This window comes from Panthera onca, chromosome B4 (assembly GCF_046562875.1).
Source record: "Panthera onca isolate mPanOnc1 chromosome B4, mPanOnc1 haplotype 2, whole genome shotgun sequence".
Lineage (NCBI taxonomy): Eukaryota > Metazoa > Chordata > Mammalia > Carnivora > Felidae > Panthera > Panthera onca.
In genome coordinates this window covers 15476723-15488995 of record NC_138345.1, presented here as the reverse complement: position 1 = coordinate 15488995, position 12273 = coordinate 15476723, and the positions used below count along the sequence as shown (strand labels likewise).

Below are 12273 nucleotides of genomic sequence, written 5' to 3'. Positions count from 1 at the left end.
TGTCTTTCACCAGAAGCTACCTAGGGCATGAGCTCCCGGTGGATGGCACACAGGAGCACCAGCCAAAAACCACAAAGCCCACTTCAGACCCCTTCCTACTTCCAGCCCATTAATATTCTTAGGTCACTTGCGCAAGCCTCAAATCAGAGCACAGAAAAGTAAACCCTGTCCATTCTAATGAACTGCCAAGAGAGAGGCTAAAGGGTTAAGAATCATCCATTCGATCAGTCAGTCTGTGACAGCCCACACCAAGGAATTTTGTGTGTTTGCTTTTGGGTTCCCTGGAGGGAGGGTGTGTCTGTCTTATGACCTTAGTCCTGGGGGCACCAGTACTGCTGAATATTAAGTGTGTATAAGAGCCCCCACTCTGCCCAAGTACAGTCGTCATTTTGCCCTTATTAATCTGTTAGTAACAATGAATACACAAGTGGTACTAAGACAGTTGGAGCTTTTTAAAAATAACAGTTAATTTTTAAGGCTGACGCAGGAACAGAATAAAGCCCAGCAACACCAGTTTCCCACACACAAACCTCCGCGTGTTACACCCTTCTTCTCCCCAGCCCACGCCATTGGCGTGTCCTCTCTCCTGGTCTTACCTTCCTCCGTCTGTCCTGCTCCCTTGCGTGAGATGCTGCTACCACCAGATAGGGTTTCCATCAGATGTGATTAGAAAGTGCATTCTGACCCTCCCACTCTTCTAATCAAAAACCTTTCAAATGCATCCCCATTATGCACAGAATGCACACGGTTCTCAAGGTCAAACTCAATGATCTTGACAGTTGAGGCCCTCTCCAGAACAGCGAGTCCTGTTTCCCAGTCGTGTTATTCTCCTTCATGGACTCTATCGTTGTTACTAACAGAACCATGCTTTCCTATGCATATAACCCAAATCCTTGTACACTTCGCCTTTGGTTGTGAAGTTCTGAAGGAACCTAGAAGTGCCAATCCCAATCCCATTTCCACACGGTCTCGTCCTGTTTATCCTTCAAGACCCAAATCAAATGTCACCTCTTCCTCGGACGTTCTACGTTCTTCACAGCCCGAAGTAGTCTCTCCCTTCCTGCAGAACTCACAAGACTTTCCTGCCTCTTATATGGCACCTATTATTTTCTGAATTGTATTATTGTCATTTATCTGTCTTGTCACTGCTGTTGGACTACCATTTATTTTTTCCCCCTTCAATGTTAAATATGTTTCTTTTGACTATTAAAACAATATTTAATAAATACATTTGTCAGTTCATTAATACCCTAACTCTTCCCGGTTAGGGGAAGTTGTTCTTCCCTGTTTTGCGTGTCAATCAGGTTAAGTGGTTTTCTTTTTCCTTTGTTGATGTTTATTTATTTTTGAGAGAGAGAGAGAGAGACAGAACATGAGCAGGGGAGGGACAGAGAGAGAGGGGGACACAGAATCTGAAGCAGGTTCCAGGCTCTGAGCTGACAGCACAGGCCCAATGCGGGGCTTGAACTCACAAACCATGGTTCGTGACCTGAGCCAAAGGGGGACGTTTAACCGACTGAGCCACCCAGGCACCCAGGTTAAGTGGTTTTCTTAAGTAACAGTCAGTCCGCATTGGATACAAAAGCTGTGCAAATTCCGGCTCTTTCTTTAGTTTGCGGGCCCGTTTCACACGAGCAGAATCATTAGCAATATGCAGTTCAGCCCTGGGCGTTGCTTTCTTTTCAGAATAATTTTGTCCTGGATACCATCTATGGGTTTATCAGGGATTGGGCCTTTGGATGCATTTCAACTCTAGGAAACATCTGACTCTGCAAATAATCTATCATTTTACCTGACTTAGAAGCTCTGGACAGGGCAGCCTGACCTACTAAATAATGCACCTGTACTGAGAAACACTGCACAACTGATACCCTCCTCATTTCAGGAGGGCTGCTGTGTTTCCACTTCCTGCCGAGCTCCAAGTCCAAAATATTGGTGCCCCCTAATGTCGAAAGCAATCCTTTCCCTGTTAACAGATCAATAAATACAATGAGATGGAAAAATGAAAGGCCAGGGTCAGTGAGATTCAACTTTGGAACAAATAATGATCTATATTTGTGCAGAATGTAAGCTTTATGAACACTATTTTGGGCCACTTAATCCCAATTCCTACGAGGGTTGTTTTCAATTTAGCTCATGTGCACGGTTTCAAAATCGTCAATAACTTTGTCTTCCTTTTACTCTCTTCTGACGTCACTTCTGAAGTAATTGCCTTGGACTGTGAAATGGACAAAACCAAGTCCTATGTTCTGATAATGTTGTTCTATATTTTTTTGTAGTAGAAGTTTCTGTCACCTTGAGAGTATTCTTTATCTGTCTTTTGTATTTTTATCATGAATTTCAAAGTAGACTTTTTTTCCCCAATTAAGTTCCTTTTCAGTTTCCCTTTCTTTTTGGAATAAAAATCACACATGTAGAGTGTTTTAATATAAACTGGACCTTAGTGTTAGATGTGTGTTAGATGAGTGTTAGTAGTGTTAGATGTGTAGTGTTAGTATGTGTTAGATAGTGTTAGATGAGATGCCCCTCAGCCTCTTTCTGACAGATTATTTAGTAAAACGTTTCTTGAGAACCAATTTTCTTGGAGTGCTGGGTAAATTCTTCATAAATTCAGTTTTCCATCTGATAGTGTTCATAAACGCAGAACATAAAAGTAAAATATGGTCATGCTTTCCAGAAGTTTTGTTATGCAAAATACTTTATTTTCTATAAAATTGGATTTTTTTTTTTTTGGATTTTTTGAAGGATAGGAAAAACTTCAATAAATCCCATCCACAGTTCTCGAAATGCCCATAAAACTAAATACAACTCCCCACTTTTCTAGGTGACTAGATGGGGACTAAAGTGTCGGTGATAGGAGCAGAAAGGAAATATGGAACAAAAAAGCTAATACGGTGGGAACAACACCCGCATAAGCCATCTGATAGTGTCCACCTGAAGCTCCGGGCACCATCTGATAATGTCCATGCACGTGTGACCGAACTAGAAACTATATGATTTTTAAAACCCTCCCTGTAAAATTTAAGATCTATTCCCTTTGGTCTGCGTAGTGATGTGTCTTTGTTTTTAACACAGGGCCTCAGCAAGGATGTGGTGGTTATCTGACAGGTTCGAGCGATACCTTTGCCTCTCCTGATTCTGACTCCAATGGAAGATATGACAAGAATTTAAACTGTGTATGGTTCATAGTTGCACCTGTAAACAAAGTGATTAAACTCACCTTCAAAACATTTGCTCTGGAGGCACCAAGTAGTGCACAAAGATGCATATATGATTATGTAAAGGTAAGGCCATTGTGTTTCTTAACAGAGTCTTCTAACCCGGACTTTAATATGATACATGCCAGTTGGCACCATTCAGGAAGTCATGAAATGTTGAGTACCACTAGTGGTTAAAATGACATATTCTTCAATGACATAACATTTATTATTACAGATGTCCTATCTTCATCTCAAGTTAATCTTTAATCTGGATGGATGAGCCAGAAATTGCATGTGGCTTATAACATTAGCTTTAAGATTCCCTCTTCATTCATGCTCTGTTGAGAGATGATCAGTGGAAAGGTGGGTTGTATGGAAAGAGACACTCAAAAGACCTTTGGCAAATCCTAGAATAAAGTTTGTATCTTTACTGGCCATATGACCTGTAGATGTAGAAAATAACTTAGTTCTGAAATCCCATTAAAAGGAAGCTGAATTTTTGCTGACTCGTTAATATTAAGTTACTGTACCCATCAGGCTAGATGACTTCAGATTAAACCGTCTAAGTAGTATCAGCCAGTGTATTCTACAATGCTTTGGGGCGGAAGACAAGTGTGGCAAGATTTGTGCCCAAGGGAACTTAAATCTGATTGTTAAGGTAGTGGGTGACGCGTGCAAATCTATAATAAACAGTTCAGGACAGTCAATATTGAAGGGCCAGCTAATGCATTGGATAGAGGCTCGAAGCAATGTGCAAGTTTAAAAGGGAGGAAAGTTCATGATGACCTGGCTTAAACAAGAAAGGCTTCAGGGGCGCCTGGGTGGCTCAGTCGTTTAAGCGTCCGACTTCGGCTCAGGTCATGATCTCGTGGTCTGTGAGTTCGAGCCCTGCATCGGGCTCTGTGCTGACAGCTCAGAGCCTGGAGCCTGTTTCAGATTCTGTGTCTCCCTCTCTCTGACCCTCCCCCATTCATGCTCTGTCTCTCTCTGTCTCAAAAATAAAAAATAAACGTTAAAAAAAAATTTTTTTTTAAAAAAGAAAGGCTTCATAGGGTGCTGGAAAGCATATTCTCAGGAGAGAAGGCATTCCAGGCAAGGTACACATAAAAAGAAGGGGAGTATGGACGTTGGCATATGTGTGTTCTTGAAGGGGTGAAGGGACTGCCTTTTTTTTTTTTTTTGAGAGGAATATTGCAAAAAAGTAGCAAGAAATAAGATCGCCTACGTGGAGATACACCCAGATCACAAAGAATCTTGAAAAGTCAAATTAATGACTTCAGATTTTATGCAGTTGAAAATAAAGAAGGATTGAAGGCTTTCCACTGAGTAATATGATGAGAGCAGCATTTACGGAAGACTAATATGGAATCAGCACTGCAGGTAGATGGTGAGCAGAGAGTCTGGAGTTAGGACCCCAGGGAGAGGTTACCGTTAGGTAAGGAGGGGATAGAGATGGAAATCACAAGCTGGTGCAAGCACTTTTAAGTTTAAAACTTGTCTTAAATTTTAAAGAAGCCATTTTCTTTAAAAAGGGGGAAGGAAGAGTCAGAGTTGGAGTACCCATTGGGCACTTAATTATATACTGTTGTATTTTTACTGTGCTAAGCTCTAAGCCCAAAGAATGTCAGTTCGATTAGGAGAAGACCCTGTGTTGTAAGGTAGGGGTTTAGTTTGGGTGACAGCAGGGCAGACAGGTGAGCAAAGGCTGGAATAGGGCTCCAGCGAGAAGAGAGCAGCACAGAGAGGAGACAGCAAAGGACTGCTTCTACTGTCAGAAGAAGTCCTGTTTTCTTTCCAGGAAGGCAGCATGGAACTAGGAAGCCAGGCTTCTGCTCCACTCTGGGAAAGGGACACAGCGAGGCGGTCAGAGAGGACAGAAGACGCAGGACGAGAAACAGACAAGTCATGGAAAACATGTAAAAGCCCAGAATAGTGGAGGATCCCTGAAGTCAAGGGAGAAGAGTGGTCCACCAAGGATGGGTGGTCGATACCATTAAATGATAAGTTAGGGGCCAAGAAAGGTAAAGACGAAGAAAGAAACTCCTCTGACTGATAGACAGCCATTTAGCTAAAGCATTGGCACAGAAGTCAGATCAGAGGGAGTTGGTGAAAGATTGGAGATAACAAGGGACATCGGTTCAGGTTGAATTCTTTTCTAAAATGACACCAGATGGCCTGCACAACAACAAAGCTGACATTCAAGACTGTTTGAGAGCGGGGTGCCTGGGTGGCTCAGTCGGTTGAGCGTTCAACTTTGGCTCGGGTCATGATCTCACAGCTCGTGAGTTTGAGCCCCACATTGGACTCTGTGCTGACAGCTCAGAGCCTGGAGCCTGTTTCAGGTTCCGTGTCTCCCTCTCTCTCTCTCTCTCTCTGCCCCTCCCCCATTCACACTCTGTCTCTCTCAAAAATAAATAAACATTAAAAAAATTTTTTTTTAAATGTTTGAGAGCTACCCTGATTTTACAGGAAGGTAGTAAACTCTGGAGGCAGGTAGTATGGACTCTAACTCAGTTTTGCCACAAGATTCCTCACCTCCCCAGTTCTTTATCACCTCACCTATTTAAAAAAAATTTTTTAACATGTATTTATTTTCAAGAGACAGAGAGAGACAGAGTGCGAGTGGGGGAGGGGCAGAGAGAGAGGGAGACGCAGAATCCGATGCAGGCTCCAGGCTCTGAGCTGTCAGCACAGAGCCTGATGTGGGGCTTGAACTCATGAACCATGAGATCATGGCCTGAGCCAAAGTTGGATGCTTAACCGACTGAGCCACCCAGGTGCCCCATCATTTCATCTATTTAAAAACAAGTGAAGGAGCTCCTGGGTAGCTCAGTTGTTTAAGTGTCCAACTCTTGATTTCAGCTCAGGTCATGATCCCTGGATCATGGACTCATGCCCCGAGTGGGTCCCTTGCTGAGCTTGGAGCCTGCTTGGGATGCTCTCTCTCCTCTTTCTCTGCCCCTCCTCCATTCCCCCCAAAATACATAAATAAGCTTTAAAAAATGAAGAAAATCAAATAGTCATACCTATTTTGCAAGGCTATTTTGAAGATAAAGATAATGAATGCTGGAGTGTTCAGCACTGTGTCTGAAATGCAACTTAAAAACAAATTTATTCCCCCTCCCCAAGCTTGTGTAATTCCGGATGGGCATGCTGGCTGTGGAATCACCTTTCCTTAAAATATTAAAGATAATTGATTTACATAGAAATTATTATAGGTGTAAATTCATGTAGGGTGTTTTGGGTGTGGTCCTGCTAGGAGAACGGTCGATTGACCTTCTTCTCATCATTTTCTAAGTGTGATTTGATACTGTTATTAACACAACTAGCAATTTTCTGAATTTCTTCGTTATTTGGGAGAAAAATAGCAATATCAAAAACAAGAAGTTACCATCTAGCTTAAATATAAAATGTCCTCTCCTCCTATTCCTTTTTTTTTTTTTTTTTTAAAGAAATTCTGTTCAGGTCTACTCTGGCTTTCCTTCTTAGGAAAGCAATGTCCCTGTACTGGCAACTTTTCCAGCTTTTACTAAACTGGCAGATCAAAGAACATTGGTTGGAATGTAGAGTCTAGGAGGTATCTTTATTAAAGCGACTCTCTGTGATAAATGGGGCATTTGATTCCTTGTAGAATGTTTCTTAGATATTATAATCAAATCACTTTTTAGAAAAGCTAATTTAATTCATTTCTGTAGGTAGATATACAAATGAAAATGTGGTGATTCCATCATTCATTCATAATTATATCACTATTGCTTTTTTTATTAAAGTTTTTTTTAATGTTTATTTATTTTTGAGAGAGACAGAGACAGAGTGTGAGCAGGGGAGGGGCAGAGAGAGAGGGAGACACCGAATCCGAAGCAGGCTCCAGGCTCTGAGCTGTTAGCACAGAGCCCGACACAGGGCCCGAACTCACAGACTGAGAGATCATGACCTGAGCTGAAGCCAGATGCCCGACTGACTGACCCACCCAGGCTCCCTATCACTCTTGCTTTTGAAAGGTTTGACTCGGGAAGTTACTAAGATAGCTGCAGTACATCGTGACGGTGTGTTTCACTGAGCGTGTCTGTTGAAATTAACATCACATCCATTCCATAAAGAGTCACGTGGCATAATTATGTGCCAGGCATCCCACACCGTCATTAAGGAGGGATAAAGTTAGGGTTCCTCGAGGAGCTGTCAGCAAAAAGGAGGAGACTGACACATAAGCATATAAATTATCATACAATGTGACAAAAACAATAGATACGAACCGCGAACAGAAGTAGAGAAGAAGGTATGATTGACGTCATTTTGGGGTTTGGGAAAGGCTTCCTCTGTGAGATGGCTGAGCTGAGTTTTGGAGGAATATCACAGAGGAGCACTTCCTGTTCAACCTAATCTGCCCGTTTGAACAGCCAGTATTTCCTAGTGCTTCCTTGACCATCTGAAGTCGAGTTCATGTACGCTATAGCCTACCCATATCCATAGCTTCAGAAACTTAATATTAACATACTAAATGCAATGAAAAAGGAGGAATAAAAGGAAAGTATATAAAATAGGGCACACTTAAATATGTAAATGCTGATACAACTACCTTATGTCACGTGATAAAGTCGTCAAGATTCTTCTATGTGGCATCATGGCAAATGCAAAAGCATAAATCTAAACTAATATGGGGGGGGGGGCTTGTATTTGCAACTAAGTGCCGTTAACATCACCATCTGCAATATGAATTTCCAAGAAAGTGGAAAAACTCAAAAAAAATAGTTCTAAACAAAACAAAGTAGAGTCCTCCTTCCACCGACACAGTAATTGCATTATGCAAAATGTTTTTGTGTTTATATAGAGAACAGAGTTAGGTTCCAGGGTCACACAATAATGAACAGTTTTGTTACAGAAATGTCTGGCAGAACATTGAAAAGTTATGTGGGACAGAATCAGTCTTCACTTTGCAAAGCTGTCCCGTGAATTGCAGCATGAGATTCTGCAAGGTGGCTTCTAAACACTGAATGCCAGTCATAGCCCCAAATTATTGTGATGACCCCCAAAACAAGACACTTTTGCAAAAAAAAAATGCTCTCTGGGAGATACTACAGCCCCCACTGAGAACCTCTGCCTTAACCCACTGGGCTTAACCATTCAGTCTGTGGTCAGTGTGGGGAGATCTGTACTCTATCAAGGCATCAGGTTCCAATAAATGTTTATTTGAGTACCTACCACATTCCAGACACTGCTCTAAGCACTGGAAAAAACACAAATATATATGTATATTCAATGTATGGATCTCTCTAATTAGTTAGCATCAGTCAGTAAATCGAACGTATGGAAAGTGCCTTAGACATCCTCATATACATAGGATCTGGCACACGGTGTGTAGAATTAAAACGCTGGTACGAATGTGGTATCCATTATAATAACATTTTAACTTGTTTACCAGAAAAGGTACATTACCTAAAACTTGGCAAATCTGCTGTGTTCTAAAATGGGAGGGATCAGATTATCCATCTAAATTTACCAAATTCACACGTAAGTGGGAGAAACAGTGCCACCTAGTGGTAAATTTATTTTCTGTTTATTTTAAATTATTTCTATCTTACATATTCCCAGCATTTTCGAATAATGTCTGTGGTCACGGCTATTCTGAAGTTTATAGCACATCATAGTTGTGTTATAAATTCAATGTTTGGCTATACACACTCATACTTGTTTTGGAAATACCGTGAAGATTATTCAGCTGGAGAAATCTGTTTTCTGGTAACACACCTGAAGAGAATTCAGGCATCCACTATTTGGACAGGTGTCTGTTGAAGAAGGTTCCTCAAGGCTGGGAGTTGTTCTGGCTGCTGGCGACACCGCAGTGTATGATCAGTCTTCCGACCCACGGGACTTATGTTCTTTTGTTTTATTTTTTTTAATTTTTTTAAATGTTTATTTCTGAGAGAGAGAGAGAGAGAGAGAGAGACAGAGTGAGAGCTGGAGAAGGGCAGAGAGAGAGGGAAACGCAGAATGTGAAGCAGGTTCCAGGCTCCGAGCTGTCAGCACAGAGCCTGACGTGGAGCTCGAACCCACAGACTGGGAGATCATGACCCGAGCCAAAATTGGATGCTTAACTGACTGAGCCACCCAGGCGCCCTGGGACTTATGTTCTTATTGGAAGAGAGACCAGGAAAAGTAAATAAGCAACAAATAAGATGCCTTTTGAATAGGAAGATGTTGGGGGCCAGGCAACATTAGATGGGCTGGGTCTGTCTGAGGAGGTGACATTTGAGCTGAGACCATATGACAAGGGAGGGGGGGCGTGCCCAATTCCAGAGCTTACAGAGCTTACAGCCTTACAGAGACCCTCCTGGCAGGAGAAAGTATGGGAATAGGGCAGGGAGTGGGGCCCTGGAACAAGCAACCGGCCACTCCAGGTAGGGGCTTGCAGACCCCCATAAAGACATGGGCTTTCACGTCAGGTGCAGTCGGGACCCACTGGAGCATTTAAGGCCGAGCAAGAGTGTAATCTGGTTTAAGCCTGCAAACACTCAGCCGTCAGCTCTGCAGACGGTACTGTGGTTGCTTGGTGGAAACGGATCTCTTAGGAAGATGTTACCATAACCAAGGTGGAGGACGATGATGGTCATAACGGGGAGGAGCCCTCTGGGGTGGATGTTGAAGGTAGAGTGGAAGCGATGTGGGGCAGGAGGGGTGAGAGAAAGGAATCAAGGATGACTAAAGTGTCAGGCCTGAGCAGATTAGTGACATCAAGAAGACGGGGAGGATAGGTTTGGGAGGGGTGTGTAGTGGAGAGAGGAATCAAAGCGTTACTCATTTATTAGACACTTACTGGGTGCCTTTTATGTGCCAGACACTTCTAAAAACTAGGGACAGGGGCGCCTGGGTGGCTCAGTCAGTTAAGTATCCGACTTCGGCTCAGGTCATGATCTTACAGTTAGTGAGTTCGAGCTCCCTGTCTCCCTCTCTCTCTCTCTCTCTGCCTCTCCCCCACTGGCTCACGCTCTCTCTCTCAAAATAAATAAAATAAACTTTAAAAATTAGGGACATGGCAGGGCACAGAACAGACAGCAACCTGTGCTTTCGTGAACCTGCATTGTCTTCAGAGTGGAAGACAATCACTAAGTGATATATGTAGTATGTAAAGATAATGCGCGCTCTAAATGAAGAATCAAACAGGAAGTAAGAAAGGGAATTTGGGGAGAGTTGACATTTTAAGTAGGGTGGTCAGGGAAGGCCTGAGTGAGTCAGTGATACTCGAGTAAAGACGTGAAGGAATGAAGGAGAGCAAACCATATGGGTGTATAGGAGAAGAATGTTCCAGCAGAGGGAACAACAAACTCAACAGCCATGAAGCAGCAGTGTGCTGCAGAGAGAATGACATGGGGACAGTAAGGCGGCAGGGGTGGTGTGGACAGCAGATTCTCTCAGGCCTTAAAGGCCACCGTGTTGGCTTTGGCTTTTATAGTGAGTGCCTGGGGAGCAGCTAGGAGAGGTTTTAGCAGTGCCCCGGGCTGACTTAACATTTTAACTGTATCCTCTGGGGGATGCCTGGCTGGCTCAGTCGGACTCTTGATCCGTGAGACTCTTGATCTCGAGGTTGTGAGTTGGAGCCCCACATTGGGTGTAGCGATTACTTAAATGAATAAGCCAATTTAAAAAATATAAATACATACATACATACGTACAGAACTGAATCCTCTGGCTCACATATTGAGGACAGGCTAGGGAGGGACAAAAGTGGAACGAGGGAGCCCCACACGGAAGCCACATTGAGAACCCACGCATGCGATTTCAGGGGCTTGCACCGGAGTAGAAGAGAGAGCAACGCAGGGCAAGACAGTGAGGCGTTTGCTGGCTCTAATGACATGATAGTTTTGAATCAGGTATTACCTTTGCAGTGAGGAAAGATTTCTAGGCATCATAGCAGGTTTTTACTGAAGATCATTATAACTGCACCGACTCATTAGCAACTGTCCTTAAGCTAAAACTAGCTCTAACAACATCAGTGTAAGATTCTTAATCATGACCTGTTGTGACTCCGCATCCATTTCAGTGTAAAGCTTGCAGCTTCTTGGGGAGTAATGGATAACTAATGAACTATTTTTCTTTTCAGTTGTATGATGGGGATAGTGAAAATGCCAACTTGGCTGGAACGTTTTGTGGTTCCACTGTACCTGCTCCCTTTATCTCTTCTGGCAATTTCCTGACGGTTCAATTTGTCAGTGACATAACTGTAGAACGACAAGGATTTAATGCTACTTATACCATTGTGGACAGTGAGTAAACTGAGACATTTTTAACTATTATGAAACATATGTATATTTATGCGCTAAAAATAATGCCATGCCTATATGCAAACACAACGTTAATTACCAAACTCAATGTTCATTACCAAACTCAGTGTTAATTCCTATGGAAACTCCATGTCAGTTTCTAAACACCATGGTAATCACTCTGTGTTTCATCGGTCATACACATTTGGTATAATTCTTAGTCAAGAATATCCTAACTTCTCTATAGAATGATGTAAACAGAGTTCTTTGGGCTGGAAGGATAAGGAAGAGTGAATTTTAAATATTGTGTGTATGAAGAGACATGAGTAAAACTTGTCTTACAAGTTTTTCTTTTTTTCCCCAGTGCCTTGTGGTGGAACATATAACGCAACTTGGACCCCCCAGAGTATTTCGTCACCCAATTCATCAGACCCAGAAATCCCATTTTCCACGTGTACTTGGGTCCTCGAAGCCCCTCCACATCAGCAGGTCAAGATCACTGTGTGGGCGTTGCAACTGCACCCACAAGACTGTGACCAGAACTACTTAGAGTTTCAGGACTCACCTGAGGTAATAATTATAGGATGCAGGACAGTGACATCTAGTGGCCTTTTCACCAGTATTTACGAAACACATGAAGTAATGAGGGCATAATTAAATTCCCAAACTCACATATACAAAATATACAACACCATATACAAACCCCTCTATTTTTGCCATATACAAAACCCTCTATTTAGGTGTTAAGAAACTTGCACTTGGTCTTGTAGGTGAGGAGCTCTCGAACTGCCGTGTGCACAAGAAACATCTGGGTGTCT

General features: G+C 42.6%; 1 protein-coding gene across 1 annotated transcript in view; it reads left to right on the top strand.

Moving 5' to 3' along the window:
- The window catches only part of CUBN (cubilin), a 273361-nt gene that overhangs the window by 248776 nt on the left and 12312 nt on the right, over nucleotides 1–12273 (top strand). The window contains exons 60-62 of the mRNA XM_060659546.3: nucleotides 3076–3284; nucleotides 11296–11458; nucleotides 11820–12025. Coding sequence (XP_060515529.3) covers nucleotides 3076–3284; nucleotides 11296–11458; nucleotides 11820–12025 — 578 coding nt within the window. The remainder of the gene's footprint in view (nucleotides 1–3075; nucleotides 3285–11295; nucleotides 11459–11819; nucleotides 12026–12273) is intronic.